General features: G+C 39.8%; 1 protein-coding gene across 1 annotated transcript in view; it reads right to left on the reverse strand.

Moving 5' to 3' along the window:
* The window catches only part of mcph1 (microcephalin 1), a 334,501-nt gene that overhangs the window by 280,662 nt on the left and 33,622 nt on the right, over positions 1–20,217 (reverse strand). The window contains exons 9-10 of the mRNA XM_078213236.1: positions 16,555–17,922; positions 10,515–10,579 (exon numbers count right to left, since the gene is read on the reverse strand). Of these exons, the coding sequence (XP_078069362.1) occupies positions 10,515–10,579; positions 16,555–17,922 (1,433 nt within the window). The remainder of the gene's footprint in view (positions 1–10,514; positions 10,580–16,554; positions 17,923–20,217) is intronic.

Here is a 20,217-nt window from a genome sequence, read left to right on the forward strand (position 1 = left end):
AATGAATACCAATCAACCAGGAGGCGAGGAGGTCAAATGCAGGTGAGTCAGAGTAATAATGGTGCTCAACGAGCTGGATAAGTGTATGCTGCCATTGTTCAGGTACAAGAATATATACAATGGAGGAAAAGGAAGCTAACATGAGACTATTTTTCACTGAATCTCGCAAGTGTCTTACTTTGTGTGGGGTATTTTGCCTTCAGTATCTCATCTATGATGGTACTATGTCAGCCTTGCTTCAGTGGCAGCACTCTTGCCTCTGAGCCAGAAGGTTGTGGATCAACTCTTTTGTTGAAAAAAAGGTTGTGGATCCAAATAACACTCCAGTTGAATGTTAGTTGAGCTTATAGTTAAGGGTAACAATGCAAATGAGAGACTGCTCCATTAAAGCGGCAGCTTAAGGGTAAGATGCAAAATCGAGGACTCATATATTCTCTCAGATGCAAGTAAAAGATCTCATGATCGGATTCAAACAGCAGGAGACATCAGCCAAACAGTCTGACAAACATTTACCTCTCAGCAACAAAAAAATCCCCAAAGGACCGAATGGATTTTTCATTGGTGTTTATGGGACCTCACTGCATGAAAACTGGCTGTCATGTTTCTTATATTATTACAGTAGTACACAGTCAGAAAGGAGCTGCTCTGAGAGTCCTTAACATTGACTCTGAATCCCATTAAGTCTCAAGATATCAGGTCCAACATAGGCAAGGAAACCTGCTGATTCCTCAGCTCATGAATCACTATTCCTTGTGGAATTTAAGTCCCATTTTTACATTAAGGACACCCTCCAATGACACCTCATGACTTAGCTTATCTGTCACTCTGCCATTACCAGTGAGCCAGGAGACCAACCTTGTTCATAAGGAGTGTAGGAGAGTTTGCCAATATCAGCACCAGGGACACATAAAAATGAGATGCCAACCTGCTGAAGCTACCACTCAGACTGCATCCATGCCCAACAACAGAAACTGCATGTTATAGAATTAAGTGAACCCACAACCAATGGATCATATCAAAGATCTGCAGTCCTGCCACAGCCAATTGTGAATAATGAACAATTAAATAACCAACCGGAGGAGTAAGCTCAAAGCACACCAGTGGAAAAGACATGGCTGAAGCATTTGCCATCTTCTCCAACCAGAAGTGCTAAGCCAATGATATATTTCAGCCCTTCCTGAAGGTGCACCAACAAAGATCTCAGTCTTCAGACAATTCGATTCACTCCATGTGATATCAAGGGCGGCACGGTAGCACAGTGGTTAGCACTGTTGCTTCACAGCTCCAGGGACCTGAGTTCGATTCCCGGCTTGGGTCACTGTCTGGGTGGAGTTTGCACATTCTCCTCGTGTCTGAGTGGGTTTTCTCCGGGTGCTCCGGTTTCCTCCCACAGTCCAAAGATGTGCGGGTTAGGTTGATTGGCCAGGTTAAAAATTGCCCTTTAGAGTCCTGAGATGCGTAGGTTAGAGGGATTAGCGGGTAAATATGTGGGGGTAGGGCCTGGGTGGGATTGTGGTCGGTGCAGACTCGATGGGCCAAATGGCCTCCTTCTGCACTGTAGGGTTTCTATGATTTCTATGATTAAATGGCTGAAGGCACTGATACAGCAAAGATTATGGCCCCTGACAACATGTCCACAGAAGTACTGACGACCGGTAGTTCAGAACTAGCCACACCCTTAGCCAAGCTGTTTCAGCACAGAGACGACAACGGCAGCTACCCAAAAATATGGAAAATTGTTCAGGTGCCATGACCTTCGATCCAGAAACAGTACAAAAAGGAAAAGGTGCAATTTCTTCAAAAGATATGTGGAATGCGTAATTGTCTTTAAGATTGTTTGAAAATAACTTTTTTGCATCAATGTAAAGGGATCAATTGCAGTTCTTTTGAATATTAATACAGGTCCATGTCATCTGGCAGCCCTTGACCACGACACAGCACCAACAGGAAGTTAAGAAAGAAGCTATGCTAACTGGCAGACAGAAAGAAGAGCTACAAGCAGCAGAGCTGGAGGGTGAAGGCACAGATGCAAACACAGCGGACCGAAACAGAAAGAAGAACACACTTCTTTTAAAGAGAAGAAGCAAATCACTCTCAGGAAAATATCATTTTTTCTGCTTGGCAGAAAAGGAGATCGGAATTCTTGGAGGCAATGTACAAGTTATCTAAAAAGATCGAAAACCTGGAAAGCTGTGTACCTTGGATACGTTAAAGAACTGGATGTTTACCAGAGGTTGTCAAACAGTAAGTGAGAGTGTTGTCGGTTGATTGGTTGAAATCAAACTCTAGAAAGTTGCATCATCAGGATTCTCGTGACCAGCGTTGAGAAAATGAAACCGTCTTTTTGGGATTATGATGGTTCATTTTTCTGTGGGATCAAAGATGTGATGAGAGATATTATATTTAGTACTTTTGAGCTCAGTGGTGTTATTCTATGAAACAGGCTTGTGTGTTTGAAAATAATTCAATTAAACTTCAGACAGATTGTCTACAAGGTTTAGGACGTAAAATGAATGAAGGTGTTAAAGGTATGAATTTGAAGTAAGGATGGGAAGTTAGTTTCTTACGAGTAAATAAGCAGTGAGCAGAAATTTGCATGAGGAGATCAGTGAGGATTTGGAGTTTCAGCTGTTAAATTTCAAAGGGAAGCAAGAGGGTTTACAAATTGGAAAAGGCCATAAATAAACAAGCCAAGGTTATTAAATTTTATTTGTCCCAAAAGTGGGTCAATGGGAGAACATGAAAAATTTGTATATTCTGCGAAATCTTCAAAGAGGGGGCGAAGAACAATGGAAAAGATGAAAAAGAGTAAAAGGGTACTGAAGGAGAGATATTGAGAGCTGTGTTTTGAGCGACTGTGTGACACTTTCTGTAGTGCTGCTGTATGTTGGGAAGAGAGCGGAGGCTGCCATTCCAGCCAAGTGCGAGAATAAGAAGTCTTTTAACATACCTTTCCTACTGCAACAGTGGGTCTGCCTTGTGGTAATATTACTGGATTTTTTTACAGTTAAACATTTATCAGAGATTATTGTCTAAAGGGTATTTACTTGTGAGACTGACCAAATAGGAAGTATTTTGGGGGAATGTTTTGCAAAACTATTTTAAATGGTTTAAATGTCATTTTGTGTATATAAGTTTTCCTTTATATTGTTAATAAAGGTTTTAATTTAATATTTAAAATCCCAAAAGTTTTGCTTGAATTTGTGGCTTCTAAATTCAGTAAACCTATCTTCATGTGGTCAGAAAATAAAAAACAGAGTTTAGGATATGTGGGCCAAGTTCTCTTTGGGATTTAGTTTGTACGGCAATTTCCATCTGAGGGATCATAACAACACTTGGACCACAATAATTAATTATTAAAAGAATGACTATTGTGCAAGAAGTATGTAATTGAATACAAAATGTTTGGGACATCCTGAGGTTGTTAAAGGTGCTACAGAAAGACAAATTCTTTCTTTAATGGAAAATCGTACTATTACTGCTTAGTTATCTTATTTTCAACAGTTATATGAATAATGAGATAATAAATATGTATTTTTTTCTCTATAAAAGAGAAACATGGCCTATCTACATACAATGGATTATCGACCAGATGCATCACAAAATTTATAAACAAACCCAGTTCAACTCGAGTGAAGATACATAATTGCCTCGAACTCCTGAAGGTAGTGCATCAGCGCCATAAAAGAAAAGAAACGCAATGAGAACACAATCTGGCACTTTTACTTAATCAAAATATATTCAGGGGACAATGAAAGTTCAGAAGCATCTGAAACTGAGGCTCAAACAGAATAGATCGGGACAGAAGTCAGTGGACCTGCTTTCAAAATGAATGTTGTAACTTCATAAAGATTCTCATAAACAATATCTTGACACAAAGCATGCTGTAATGGATGCCAGCTTGACACTGCGATCAACTTGAACAAGTCCAAATAATTCAGTACACTGGTCCCACGGCCACAATGTCGGGATTAGAAAAGAAATTCTCAAGTGTTGCAGAGTCTCTTAGGCCCATCACATCATGGAGCCAGTGGATGTCCCATCACATCCTGAAATCAATCAAATCTCAGACAAATGCCCCTTTTTTTCCTCAAGGTGGCGCTGGAGCAAGGCAACTTCTTGCAGGCTGAGCCCAGCATACCTTCTAATTCTAACTTTTACTCTCGTTCTATGTTTCTAACTCTTTTAAACTCTCTCTATGACTATAACACTACATTCTGCACTCTCCTTTCCTTCTCTATGAACTGTATGCTTAGTCTGTATATTTGTTATTCATTCATGAGACATGGGTGTCACTGGCTGGCCAGCGGTTATTGCCCATCCCTAGTTGCTCTTGGAGGGCAGTTGAGAGTCAACCACATTGCTGTGGCTCTGGAGTTACATGTAGGGCAGACCAGGTAAGGACGGTAGATTTCCTTTCTTAAAAGGATATGAATGAATAAGATGCGTTTTTATGACAATTGGCAATGGCTTCATGGTCATCAGTCGATTTTTAATTCCAGATATATATTTTTTATTGAATTCAAATTCCACTATCTGTCGGCAGGATTCGATCCCAGATCCACAGAACATTACCCGAGTTTCTGAATTAATAGTCTAGCGATAACACCACTAGACCATCACCTCCCTTATATAGCATGCAAGAAACAATACTTTTCACTGTATACTAATACATGTGGCAATAATAAATCAAATCAAATCTTTGACCAGTCCATAAATTAATCTGATTCTAGAACCATCACTCATGCTACTTTAAATTGATTTAGTAACAAAAATAACAATTAAAAGTTTTGTGCTGTGCAGCTGCCATAATAACGTTTCCCAACTCCACTCAGGAATCTTAAGAAAAAATACGTATGTTATGAGATGCAATAATGCATATAAAGCTTAGCTATAAATGGGCACACTAAATCTTCTAATCACTCTGATGTCTTACTCTCCTTGCAAAATTAACAAAAGTGTACACTTGTGGTCAAGGCCTGTGTGACGAGACAGCACCACACCCCATACAAATCATACCTTTGACCAATTGAATTCTGTTCTAAGGCCCAATGTGACAATATTCAACAGACCAAAGGCATGTGTACGCTGATGACTTTTGCCCCCCATTTCCCCTCAGTGCCAACTCTAGTCACTGTGTGTTTTCCTGTGGATGTCACTTTCTCCCACTCATTTCCCTGTATACCTTCACCTGATGCTGGGCCGAGGTACCCATATATTCTTAGCCCTGACTCCAGCTGTATGTTAATGACCCTTTACTCAAACACCCTAAATTTCCTCTGTCGTGACATCCCAACACTGTCTCAGTCACAATCACAATCTCAGAGCAACCTGACTTTAACTGACATTGAAAAAAAACTGTCAAAGATTGTGTGATCAATATAAAAATTACAGAGACTCACAGGTCAGAGCATTTCAAACACTTCATAACACCCTTCATAAAGGACACTAAATTTAATGTTACCAAATTCCAAGCCCCATATTAGGATCCATAAAGCAAAAAAGGGAAAAACAGCAAAACTCCTCTTGCGGGGAGACTAAAAATAAGAGGTATTTTAAGGCAGAGAAGAGGAGAAGTGTTTTCTTCCAAAGGGCCACTGGTGTGTGGAATTCTCTTCTCCCGAAGGCAGTGGAGGTTGGATCTTTAATTTTTTGTTAGGCAAGGAGTTAAGGGCTATGGTGGATTGACAGGAAAATGGAGCTGACACCACAACCAGATCAGGAGGAGCAGACTGAAAGGGCCAAATAGCCTGCTCTTGCTCCAGTGTTCTCATGTATTGTGTGTCCAATTATGGGTATCACTCTTTGGAAGGATGTGCAAGCATTGGAGAGAGTGCAGAAAATAATCACCAAAATAATTCTATCGATGAGGATTTTCAGTTACACAGATGAATAAATTGGAGAAGTTGGGACAGTTTTTCTTCGAGGAAAGAAGGCTGAAAGAAGCTTTGATTGAGGTATTCAAAATTATGAGGGGCATGGACAGAGCAGATGGGAAGAAAGCGTTCCCACTTGCGAAAGGATCAAGAATGTGGGAGCACAGGTGAAAGAGGCCTAAGCAACATTGAGAAAAACATTTTCATGCTGTGTTGGTTATATCTGGAATGTACTGCCTGAAAGTGTGATGAAGGTGACTTCAATCGAAGCATTCAAAAGAGAATGAAATTGTCACCTGAAAAGGAAGAACGTGCAGAGTAATGGAGAGAAAGTGGGGGAAGGAGGCGAATTGCTCATTTGGAAAGCGAGTACAGACATAATAGGCCAAATTGTCACCTTCTGCTCTCCAACAATTCTGAGATTCTATGTGGTTGACTTTTTCGAGAGCTCTTTGAGATTTTCTCGAGGGCTACTTTTTGGGTTTCAGGGCCTCCTTTGTCATTCTCACGAACTCCATTTTTAGAGGATGCAGTTACTTGACAACATTACCTCGGCATTTGTTTTTTTTAAGGTTTCCTTCTTTAGATACATACGACAGCACATTTTAACTTGGAATCTATGAATAAAATGTTTCTGTTAATTTATTATAATCAAATCTCCCATATCCTGCTTCAGAAGTTTTAACTACTGATTGGGAATGGGTCTCAGATTTGCAGCCCCTTTTACTTTGAGGCGAAAAGAGAGCCGGAGGCAACTGCAGCACAGGGTGTAGGAAATGCAATGTTAGCATTCACGACGAGAGGGCCAGAATACAAGAGCAAGGATGTACTTCTGAGGCTGTATAAGGCTCTGGTCAGACACCATTTGGAGTATTGTGAGCAGTTTTGAGCCCCATATCTAAGGAAGGATGTGCTGGCCTTGGAAAGGGTCCAGAGGACGTTCACAAGAATGATCGCTGGAACGAAGAGCTTGCCATATGAGGAACGGTTGAGAACTCTGGGTCTGTACTCCTTGGAGTTTAGAAGGATGAGGGGAGATCTTATTGAAACTTACAGGATACTGCAAGGCCTGGATAGGGTGGACGTGTAGAGGATGTTTCCACTAGTAGGAAAAACTAGAACCAGAGGGTACAACCTCAGGCTAAAGGGACGATCCTTTAAAACAGAGATGAGGAATTTCTTCAGTCAGACAGTGGTGAATCTGTGGAACTCTTTGCCGCAAAGGGCTGTGGAGGCCAGGTCATTGAGCATCTTTAAGACAGAGATAAATAGGTTCTTGATTAATAAGGGGATCAGGGGTTACGGGGAAAAGGCAGGAAAACGGGGACAAGAAAAATATCAGCTATGATTGAATGGCGGAGCAGACTCAATGGGCCGAGTGGCCTAATTCTGCTCCTATGTCTTATGGTCTTATGGGATCCGCAACTGTATTCCTTTTTCTGACTCGTTTGGGTCATTAAATTGCTTCCTGAACTGCAGCCAAGATTGGAGAAAAATGCTCCTGCTGCTCACCTCCAAATGTACTTTATGGTGAGAGCAGTAGGTTTCTTCCTCCCTTTGTATGACACAAGAGTGGCCATCCTGCATCTGATTACACCCTGACGTAATTCAAGAGCAGCATAATTGAATCTGGATGCTGCTGCCCTTGCTCTTTACATATCAATCTTAAAAACTGCTCAATTCCATTTATGCATTGGTTTTTTAAATATTGCACTTCAGATAATACACACTGCGCAGCTCAGAACCTGAGATGAAAAAATTTAGTGCCTTGGGCAAAAATGGGAGAATCCAATCCACAGGCTTTGCTTCCGCATTAAATTCTCAGAACTCCCTATTACATTGTCAGGATCATAATCTAATGATAGGAATGCCAGCTCTGAGAAAAGGCATTACTGGACCAGGCATTTCTACCTGCAGTCCCAGGCTACATAATCTGCTCCTTCAATAACAATGTTGATCAGTCCAGAGCCATGACTGGCAGCAGAGATGTTTGGGAACAGGACCAAAGGGACATGTGCAACTCCAGAGGGAACAGTGGCATTTTAGTATTGTTTGCCAGGGCAAGATTGTTATTGTACAGTGAAATAGATGGCAACAAGATTTCTGCAAACCAAATAAATCACTGTTTAAATAAAGTAGAAACTGATGGGGTCAGGTGATTGATATTATTTGCCTCGTTTCCTGGAAAGCACATTTCACTGTGAGGAAGCTGTTCTGGGAACAATTGCCTGCTTTGCCCATTGTGATTTTAGCAATGATGATTGGCCAACAAATATTTAATATGTTCACTACTGAATTTAGGAATGTAAGTGTTAGCGCATTTATTTGAAATGGGCAACCAAATATGTTTTATTGAGCTGTATAAAACATATCTGTTCAGTTTTAAATAGTTTAACACATCCACTAAATTAGCAGCCAGAAGAACGGCTTGCAAATTTTGTATTTGAAAGCAATAACTTTCAATCCCCAACCCAGGAGAGAATAACAAATAAAGATATCCGAGTACATTGGAGCTGAGAGATGACATGAAGCAGGAATACGGTGGAGGGGCATCTAACGTGCGATGCCTGTTCGGCTACTGTGGTAGTCTTAGCCCACAGCAGGAGGGAGGGAAGGAGGCCAGTACAAAGATATGGGAATATACTCCCTGCCAAAACCATTTATTAAAACTTATGCTCTTAAGCTCTCCCTAGTGGAAAACTTGTGCCTTCCCCCAACAAAAATGTTTGAGTGGCTCCTGGATCTTCTAATATAGTCGTAGGTTAAGCTGTCTCAATTGAGGGATAAGGACTTACTTTCTCTCTTGACAAAAATTATTTTTAATTCTCACGTATCTTATTCACTTCCCCTGAACTCAGAGCAGTATTCCCCCTCGGTTTCACAGCTGTAGTTTCTGCTACAACAAGATTTGCTGTATTATAAGCCAAGGCTCCTTTTCCTAAACCATTTATATATGCCAATAAATGCTATGGATTTGCCACACATCTTTCAGCAATCCGCACAAAGCGCCCCACCTTGTTATAATGGAAAAACCTAGGCCTACGAATATCACATCCAAGCTCAGTATCTTCCTTTCTGTCTGAGGAGGCATTCCTGGGGCATTCCCAGTTGCATCTTCTTTTCACCTTCCCATCCTCTATCCTTCTCGGGCTTGCAGGGTGACAGAAAAACGTTTTGGATTAATGGACCAGTACATAATCATTAACCATTTCGACTGCCTGTGTATCTGTTGAAACCATCCGGCCTGGGGCTTGGCTCCTCCCTCTGCAACTGGATCCTAAACTTCCTGACCCACAGACCGCAGTCAGTAAGGATAGGCAACAACACCTCCTCCATGGTCATCCTCAATACAGGTGCTCCGCAAGGCTGTGTCCTCAGTCCCTTACTATACTCCTTATACACCTTTGACTGTGTGGCCAAATTCCCCACCAACTCGATTTTCAACATTGCTGATGACACCACCATTGTGGGTCGGATCTCAAACAATGACGAGATACAGTACAGGAAAGATAAAGAATGTGGTGCAATGACAATAATCTCTCCCTCAATGTCAACAAAATGAAGGAGATAGCCATTGACTTCAGGAAGTGTAGCGGGCATGCCCCTATCTACATCAATGAGGACAAAGTAGAAATAGTCGAGAATTTCAAGTTTTTAGGTATCCAGATCACCAACAACATGTCCTAGTTCCTCCATGAGGATGCTGCAGATAAGAAAGCCAACAACACCACTACTTTCTCAGGAGACTAAGGAAATTTGTCATGTCTGCTACAACTCTCACCAACCTCTACAGATGCACCATAGAAAGCATTATTTCTGGTTATACCACAGCTTGGTATGTCCAAGACCGTAGGCAGAATGAGTCGTAAAGAGATCCAAGTAAAAATTCTCCAAATCTTCAACCCACAACAAGGAGAAACTGGGGTGTAGAGACCATGACAGTAACAAATGAAACTTATAGCAGAACTCTTATTGCATAATTGAAATAATGTTACAATCTTATGTTCCAAGTTTCCATTTTGTTTATTACACACTCGTTGAAGTATCATTGTGAAGCAATGCACTTGAAAATTGTCTATTTACAATGATTCAATGACGTTTTGTTGCAACAAAACATGAAATTGCTACTCGAGGACCTCAGCAAAAGGAAATGTTGTTGCATTCTGAGAACTTAGCATAACTAACAACAAAAAGTGAGTTCAGCAGCAACTTTAAAAATATTCAACCTATTAAAACGGAAAAACTTTCCCTGGAAATAACAATTTATATTAAAATAACATAATTGTTTTAAAGTTGAAATCTATTTATTAATGTCACAAATAGGCTGGAATTAACATTGCAATGAAGTTACTGTAAAAATCCCCAAATCACCACACTCCGATGCTTGTTCGGGTACACTGAAGGAGAATTTAGCACGGCCAATGAATGATCCTAATCAGCAGGTCTTTCGGACTGTGGGACGTAACTGTAGCACCCGGAGGAAACCCAAGCAGAGATGGGGAGAGCATGCACTCCCCACAGACAGTGACCCAAACTGGGAACTGAACCCAGGTCCCTGGCACTGAGGCAGCAGTGCTAACCATTATGCCGCCATGCCACCCCAATTGTGTGTAATCACGAGAAACATATTGCACTAACCTTTCTATTTGCTTTGCATCCAATGATTCTACGTGTTACTTCAGTTCTGTTGAATTTCTTATGACCTGAAAAAAAACAAGTTCAACTAAAATTAATTCAGACCCGAGTGCAAAGGCAAATTTTAATTTTCAAAATCATATTTCAGTTTGATCTAATTATGCTTCTTTTGCATAATAGTCACAATGTATAGCGACTATGGATGAAACAAAAAATCTTTTGAGATACTAAATAGGTCCATCTGCACTGTGAAGAGAGGGCACAGGTTGACATTCTGGTTATAGGTATTTTGTACAACTGTAAAATGAGTACAAAAGCAAAGTAGCGTGGAGGCTGAAATCAAAACAAAAATTGCTGGAGGCACACAGCAGGTCTGGCAGCATCTGTTAAGAGAAAATATAATTATGTTCTTCCTTGCAGTCACAGGCCCATCTCCACAGATGTTGCCAGACCTGTTGAGTACTTCCAGCATTTTCTATTTTATTATCACAAATTAATCCCTTCACATCATTGATAAAAGGGGTGATAACAACGTTCTGTATCCAACGAAAGTAAGCCAAGAAAAATACAAAACACATTCAAATTCAAAATGCGCATCCAAAATGCGTTCATAAGACAGTCAATCTAAACCATATGGTATCTATTAAAATCTATCCCAAAGACTTGCAGATAATGTTTATTCATGTTAGTTGAGTAATCCGAGGATGTTCAGTTAACCAAGCTTCTAATTCAGCAATCTGAACTCTAAAGAAATCAGTGGGGCTTCCAATGATAAAACCTGCAAGTGTGAAATGTTGATTTCCAGTTTCATAATTGTAGATCAAGTATTGCATAACCAGTTGGTATTCCATGGCATTGTCAGAGCAGTCAAGACCAATGTGAAATTTTCAGGTCGCACAGGATTGGAGGATGACGATAAGAGAAACAATGTAGAGTTGCATGGAAAAGGAGAGGACAAGGAGGAAAACATAGGGAAAACACCATTCAGAAAAGCCAGGATGAGGAGGGGCAGATGAAGATGGAGAAGGCAGTGTGAAGAGGAAGTAGAAGAAATTGAGGGAGAGAGCATGAGGGTGGAGACTGAAAAGTGAAGATGGAAGGAAAAGACAAAAAAGGAATGTTGTGGAAGGAAATTCCCTCCATGGAGTTGGGGGAATTGAGGCATGCGAGGAGAAATACTACATATAGGGTGGGATTCTCTGGTCTAGCTGTAGTGGGACCCATTCCAAACGAGAACAGAAAATTTGGCATTGCAGACAACACTCCGCTCACTTTCAGTGGCACCGGAGAATCCAAGCTGTGAACGAGGATGGAAGATTTGTCATAGAATGGGTTGCAGGGCCTAGAAGGAAAGGAGCTTGGGGGGGGGGGGGGGGGGGGTAAAAATGGTAGCTCGGGGGTTGTGTGCGCACTGCAAAGCCTCAGTGACAAATCCGTCTGCTCTAAAACAAGAGCAACAACTGTATTTATATTGTGCCTTTACTGTAAGATAATGTCGTTTGGCACTTGACAAGAGTGTTCTTAAAGCAAACTTGACAGTCATCACATAAGGCAATATTAGTTATTAAAGTAAACTTGACAGTCACATAAGGTAATATTAGTGTAGATAGCCAAAAACTTAGTAAAAGTGATAAATAGATTCAAGGAGCATCTTAAAGGAGGAAAGAGAGGTGGAGAGGCAGAGAGTAGGGAGGATATTCCAGAGCTCGGAGCCACTGCAACAGAAGGCATAGCCATCAATAGTCGAGCATGTAGTATGTTCAAGAGGCCAGAATTAGTGGACCACAGATAATTTGGAGCGTCAAGAGAATTACTGAGATAGAGAAGGGAGAGGTCACAGAGATCTTGACAATTTTAAGATCTGGATATTGCTTGACTGGGTGGCAATTTAGATCAGTGAACAGGACTTGGTGAAAGTAGGAACAAGGACAGCAGCATTTTAGATGACCTCAAATTGACAGAGAGGGAGTAGGAGACGATCCAAGACTGTGTTGGAAATATTCAACTCTAGAGGCAACAAAGGCATGGATTAGCAGATGAGCTTAGTCTGGCAATGCAATTACATGAATTTTCAGTACCACGACCACATTTTTTACCAATAGCAAACTGCTACCTGAGGACTCAGTGAGCTGCTGTCAATTAATGTGAAGTCTGATCCTGTCATAATCAATGAAAAATGTAACATTACATTTAGAGTGCTACCTGCAGGTGCAATATTTTTAAATCGAAGAGATAATTCATCATTTTTAATGTATATTTGATTTGAGTTGGCAAATTCATTTTTACACTATTTTTCTAGCAGTTCTTAATATGAAAGAATAATTCCAAATGATTAACCTCTCTTCTATGTAGATTTTGAAGCTTCGCTGGCTAAAATTACTCGCAGGAGTAGGAGTTCATCAGTAGCGGAGAAGTACAAGATTACTGTTTAAATAAGACATGAGACATAGTGTGGTGATTTCAGCCAGGCTAATGAGGTTGGCTTGCGAGAGTATGAACTGCCTGATGAGTCTTAATTGATGGTTAAATCAGGAAGCCTCATGCTCCCTATTTTAAAGCAGGTGTGTCAGTCTCCCAGTCTGCATTCAGCAGGGAGCAACTGGAGAGCTGGCTGTGTACAAATGGATGGTGTAAATAAAGTAACTTGGTGATGGGACTTGCGCCTCCATGGAGTTATTACACATAGGAACAGAAGCCATTCAGCTCATCGAGTCTGCTCCGCCATTCAAGAAGATCATGACTGATAATCCTCAACTATTCTTTCCAGCCTTATCATAACACTTGATTCCCCTACTGATTAAAAATCTGTCTATCTCAGCCTTGGACATACTTAATGACCCAATCTCTGCAGCCCTCTGCAGTCAAGAATTCCACAGATTCACTACTCTCTGAGAGAAGAAATTCCTCTTTCTCTCTGTCTTAAATGAGCGGGAAGAGTCTGGGGCCTCTCAGTACTTACCCTGTCAAGCTTGAGAATCCTACATGCCTCAATCAGGTCACCTATTATTTTTCTAAGCTCCAATGAGTACAGGCCCAACTTACTCAAATCTCCTCATAAGAAAATCCCTCCATACCCAGCATCAACCAAGTGAACCTTCTCTGGACTGCCAATGCCAGTATATCTTTCCTTAGATAAGAGGACCAAAACTGTTCACAGTATTCCAGGTGTGGTCTAACAAGTGCCTTATATTGTTTGAGCAAAATGTCCCCATTTTTATCGTCCATTCCCTTTGAAATAAAGTCCAACATTACATTTGTCTTCCCTATTACTGGTTGAACTTGCATGCTGGCTAGCCTTTTGATTTACGCACGAGGACACACTGAAATCCCTCTGTGCTGCAGCTTTCTTCATTTAAATAATATTTGGCTCTCTTATTCTTCCTACCAAAGTGCAGGAACTGATATATTCCTGTATCATATTCCATCTACCAAGGTTTTACCGACTCATTTAACCTACCTATACCCCTCTGAAAGCTCTTTGTGACATTCTCACTACTTGTCTGCCCATTCTGTTCAGCTCACTGCGTTAAGAAAATCTGATGGCAACTAACCATGAAAAGTGAAAATTTTATTTTTTTAGTTATATTTACATTCATTTTGATCACCATGAAATTGAAACTTGGATCATTCACATTCAAACATCACCTTCAAAGGATACTCCAAAGAATTGTTTAGTTGGAAGCAAAAAAATAATTTAGAATTCAAAACAGAATTACCAACCTGCTTCTGATCTGAATTGAAAAGTTATATTTTGTAGAGGAAAAGGGACAGTGGCATTGTGGAGACAAAATTGGCTGAACAACAGGAAGTAGAGAGTTATGGTCAATGGATTGTTTTCGGGCTGCAGGAAGATTTGTAGCAGTGTTCCCCAGGAATTGGTATTGGGACACTTGCCTTTCCTGAAATATTATATACATATGATCTATATTCTGGTGTGAAGGAGAAAATTTCAAAGTTTGTGGATGACACAAAACTCAGAAATATTGTAAACTGAAGAGGACATGGACAAGTTAGTGGAGTCGGTAGATAGCTGGCAGATAAATTTCAATACGTAGAAGTGTGAGGTGATACATTTTGGTAGAAGGAACATGGCGGCACAATATAAAGGGGCAAAATTCTTAAAGAAGTGCAGGAACAAAGGGACCCAAGTGTATTGGTGCATCAATCATTGATGGTGGCAGGACGGGTGGAGAGAGCAGTTAATAAAGCATATAATATTCAGGGATTTATTAATAGGGGAAGAGTACAAGAACAAGGAGACATGCTGAAATTATACAAGACACGAGTTAGACCTCAGCTGGAATGTTGCATACAGTTTTGGGCGCCACACTATAGGAAGGACGTGAATGCATAAGAGATTTACAGGAATGGTTCCAGGATGAGAAACTTCAGTTGTGGATAAATTGAAGAGGTTGGGACTGTTTCCATGAAGAGAAAAAGATGAAATTTGATAGAGGAAATCATGAGGGAACTGGACAGAGCATAGGGGGAGAAACTGTTCCCACTTGTAAAAGGATCAAGAGTGAGGGGTCTCAGGTTTAAAGTGATCTGTCAAACTAGCAAATGTGTTGAGAGAAAAATCTTGTTCACGGTGAGTGATTCAGGTATGGAATGCACTACCAGGAGAGGTGTGATGGAGACAGGTTCAATCGAGACATTCAAGAGGACATCAGATGATTACTTGAACAGAAACAATGTGCAGGGCTACATTTTTGCAGGGGGAAAGGCAGGGGAATGGCACTAAGCCATGTTGCTTGTCTGCAGACCCGGTGCAGACATGATGGGCCAAATGGTCTCCTTCTGCACCTCAACAATTTTGAAGGTAAATAGGGCTACAGTTTGTATTATATAGAAACTATAGCAAAACTGAGATGAAGCAAGTAAAATTAGACCCTGGCTACTTTGAGGTTCATGATGTAATTTAAATATTACCTGCCTAAAATAAAATTAATCTCAAATTGTGCAGCTGTAATTTGTACATGCACATGATTTTTCAAGTCAGCTATTAAAATCATCTTTCTTTCCATTATCTCAGGAGATGTGGAGAAAATGTAAAAGACAGGTGCTTGATCTGAATTGCTAACCAATGACCTCTGCTGGTAAGTGCTTTGCAGGCATCAAACCAGGTTCTTGTATTCTTTGCTGGGCTATTGGATAAAGTCAACCTATATTTCCCTCCAGGTTTTCCACTTACCTGGAGATCCCTCAACCTTCCTGTACAACTTCAGAAGAGAGCAGAGGAAATATCATAAGGCATCTCAATCATAAAAGGCAGAGAAAGAACGATATATCACTGAAACATGAACAGAGAGGAAACTACAATCTGGCTTGACCTGGCTGACCAAATTAAATAGAGCCTTTTCTTTCTCCAAGAGATTTAAATCTCTTTCTCAATTCGTCTTTCATCTGCTTTTTCAATGCGAAGGTTTGTACTCCCCACTTCCTCCAAACAAAAGATTCTGATTTTGAATTCCAACTCAGGACTCTGGAGTATCCTTTAAAAACATATCTGTGAACACAGCATATGTACACTTACTTCATAAGACATTTAAAATATAAAAGGATCAGTTACAATGTTGAAGGGAACCATAAAAGCAATTATCCACTGCACTCATATGCAAGTTATATGTTGAGTTAAAACCAAGTTTTTCCTAACCCAATGAATCCAATTAGTGTCCCTTAAATTATCATGAATGTTGTTCTGTCAAACTAATCAACCTCTGAACTTGACTGTGTTAAGTAATGAAAATAAAAAACCAAATGACTTATATAAAACACATAAAAAGCACGAAAAACAAATATGAAACTAAAATAATCTCCTCTTTTTCAGGTTGCAAATCATGGTGGGACTTTTCACTATTTCAGATTGATACTGGCAAAGGTTTGCAAGTAAATCATTCACCATTCCGGCTCAAGTAAATCAGTTCTGATCAAACAGGTAAAACTATAGTCCAGCTGAACCTTGACTGCCCACGAGTAATTATAGCAGAAATAAGAAACAATTTTACTGCGTTGATGAAGTATAATCAAATCAATCACATACTTTGGCAGGGTGCATTAAGATGCTTATCTTCCATGTCACTGTCAGTGGTTTTCAATATTAAGTGGTCCTTAGATAACTTGTCCTCTTGGTGGCACTGCATTTTTTCCTTTTCATTTTGTTCCTTATTCAACTGATCAGTGCCATTTATAGAATTCAGAGAGTTGGTTTTCGTTTTAATGTGTAAGTTTGATGAAGGCATCACTTCTTTATTATGGTCACAAAGATAAGTCAATGTAGAATCATTTGAAAATAAATCCAACTTTTCTTCTCCATTACTCTGGCAAAGATGTGATTCTTTTTTCTCAGATACTTCATTGTTTGACAACTCCTCTGATTCATCAAGAAAATGTCCCAGAAATTGTTTTAAATGCGATTTCCTTCGGTTAGGAACTGCAGCAGCTGCTGGTTGATGTGCACCATTTTGTCTATCGTGGTTATTTTTGTCAATTAGTTCAATTACATTTAAAGCTTCAATATTATCACAAATACTGGCATTCAGTTGCTCGGCAGTACTGAAATTTGTAATGCCTCTAGCTCTTTTTGTTCTTTCTATAGAATGTTTTTGATCAGTTTCTTGCAATTTTCTCTTTTGCTTAACACTTCCAAAATTTAATCTGGGAGGGCTTGGTGATTCAGGTGGAAGCACACCTAACAAAGATCTTGGCTTATTTTGACCTTTCACATTGTCAGGAGAGAAGAAATCTTCATATACCATTATGTCCCCGTGGGTGGAGTAATCACCAGGGGAACTGCCTGAAGAATCTCTTGCTTTAAGTAATTCATTTCTATTCGACATAAAATGATCAATCTGTTTTTTACACAATTGTCCATTTTTCTTTGAGCTTGTGTGATTTTCTTGACTTGCAGGAGAATACTTTGGTTTCAAAGTTAAAGCATTATTTTTATAATGTACATGAGACATGGAACCAGTTTCTGCAAGCTCACATTCTTTAGCAGTGTTTGTTGCCTGTCCTGGGAATGGTAATTTTATATCTGTTTTACTTATAGTATTATAAAGCTTAAGCTCCTGTGTTGCATTTCCTCCCTCAGAATATTTTTCTTCCCTTTCCTCAATAAATGAGCTTGGTGATGCTCCATCATCATCAAGTGAAGCCAAAGAACTCATTTTCTTTGGAAAATGTACTTTTGTTTTAGCGACTTTTTCCTTTCTTCTTCGTCCTAAGGTTTCGTTGATTAAATCACAATGAGGTGAAAACAAAAGACTACTCTCAACAGAAGACTCAGGTCTGGAATGTTGATCCATATGTTCTTCATAAGCATCTCTTGAAAGTGGAGCCTTGTTTTCAGGAACAGAACTACCACAATGGTCATTAGTTGATGCACATTCTGAATCAATTACTTGGTCTTCTGTAATAAAATTAAAAAATATTATTGATACGAAAATAAAATATGAAGAAAAGGATTAGAAAAAAGATGCATTATTTTACAATCTATTATATAAAAGTAACACAAGGGAAAGTTTGTCACACATGCCACTCCCATTCAAGTCATCATAAACGTCAACATGCTTAAAAATGTTGTCTTAGCTTACATAATATACACAAATGGACAATTGAATGTCATCAATTTCCCTACACACTACAATTATGCAAGGCAGTAAAGGTGAAGCATGCCAACCCTTGAACACTGGTTCATCTTTAGTTAATCTTCGGATTTAAACGGGTTTATACTTAAAAATAATGGACATGTGTGTATTTATGTGTGTGCTGTATAGAAACAAAATCTTATAAAGCAGAGAACATGGCTGAGGTACTAAATGATCCATTTTCACAGAATTAAAGATTGTTACTAATGTAGGAATAAAGGAGGAGGAGGCAACAGTGACTTTGATTTGGAGAAAAATAAATAAAGAGGGCAGCACAGTGGTTAGCACTGCTGCCTCACAGCACCAAGGATCCAGGTTCGATTCCAGCCTTGGGTGACTGTGTGTGGAGTTTGCACGTTCTCCCTATGTCTGTGTGGGTTTCCTCCAGGTGCTCCTGTTTCCTCCCATAGTCCAAACATGTGCAAGTTAGTTGGATTGGCCATGCTAAATTGCCCTTTGGTGTCCTGGGATGTGGAGGCGAGGAGGATGAGCAGGGTTATGGGAAATGGGTGGGCCTGGGTGGAATGCTCTGTCGTAAAGTTGGCGCAGACTCGATGGGCTGAGTGGCCTCCTTCTGCATTGTAGAGGAAATTGGAGGAATTGGGGAGTACAGGCTGGCAGTCCTCAAAAGTAAAAATGACACCCTCAGCCCAAAGAGATGCATCCTAGGTTATTGAGGTGAATGTTGCAAAGGGTCCAACCACAATATTCCAATTTTTTTTGACATGGGGTTGATGCCAGAGGGCTGCAGGTGTGCGCATGTCACATCCATTTGAAAATGGCAAGGACGACATACCCGGTAATGTCAGGTCAGTAAACTTACCCACAGCATTGTTTTTACATATAATTATATATATATATTATACATGTAATTTTCAAGTATTCAATTTCACCAACTAATATTCTAAAGCATGTTAAGGGCATTAGAATCTCCTCAGTCTGTTAAAGTCATGGGACATTATGTCTTCAGTTTAGTTAGAAATGCTCCACTACCAAACAAAACGGTCAGATGAAAGATGTTTGCAGGACATGACTGCAATTGGAATTCAGGTTATAAAATTGGTCAATTTCCCAATATCTTTTCCTACTGTATGAATTTTCTCAGACTATTTATGGATCTATCTCAAGGGCAATTAGGGATAGGCAATAAATGCTGGCCTAGCCAGTGACAACTGCCGATTTTTCTCTTTCTCGCTCAGCAGAAAACTCTTTCTTGGTTTGTTTACTCATCCTATAACTTGATCTGTTACTTTGAGAAATCTTTTGTCTTGAGCCTGATCCCTTACTGATTCAATTTCTGACCTTTCTTCCAGTCCAACTTCGCTGCTTGTATGTCTAAGGCAAGATAGATGGAGAGCACAAAAAGAAACCAGGAAACAGTGAAGAGGAAAAATAAAATAGCACATTATCCACACCTTGGCTTTTCTCCATTACCCTGGGAAACCTCTCAATAAACAAATTCACATTGTGGAAACATGAGAGTCAAAAACTGAGGAAATTCTAATTTTGGTTGCTCACTGCTATAAGTACATTGAGAAAGCTCGCCAGAAATTTAAAATGAACCTGAAATGTAGGAAAAGTTAAATTCAATTATTATTTGAATAGCTCCAATTAATTTATTAAACCAAGTAAATATCCCTGAGCAGCTTGTTTATAAGCTCAGAATTTAGCTTCATCACAAAAACGGTGCTAGGACAGAGTGCTAGCAACAAATGTCATGGCTATAAGGAATTCAATAGCTAGCGGGTCAGACAGGTATTTCTGCAACTACCAATGTGAGGCCTGTTTAGTGTGCTGCCTCATGGGTGCCAGGGTGAAGGACAGCACTAGGTATACACTTTAGGACACCAAACTGTGGAAAGGAGATAGAAGAACACATCTGTAGGACAATCATAAAGATGCAAGAACTATACAATAGTGATAATGGGAGGTTTCAAATATTGTAGTGCAGATTTAGTGAGAATGAGAGGAATTCTTGAAATATATACAGATTTTCTTGATCAGTGTGTTTCTAACCCAAGTAAAATGGAAACAGTTTTAATCCAGGGGAACAACGT

This window comes from Mustelus asterias, chromosome 5, assembly GCF_964213995.1.
Source record: "Mustelus asterias chromosome 5, sMusAst1.hap1.1, whole genome shotgun sequence".
NCBI classification, from domain to species: Eukaryota; Metazoa; Chordata; class Chondrichthyes; order Carcharhiniformes; family Triakidae; genus Mustelus; species Mustelus asterias.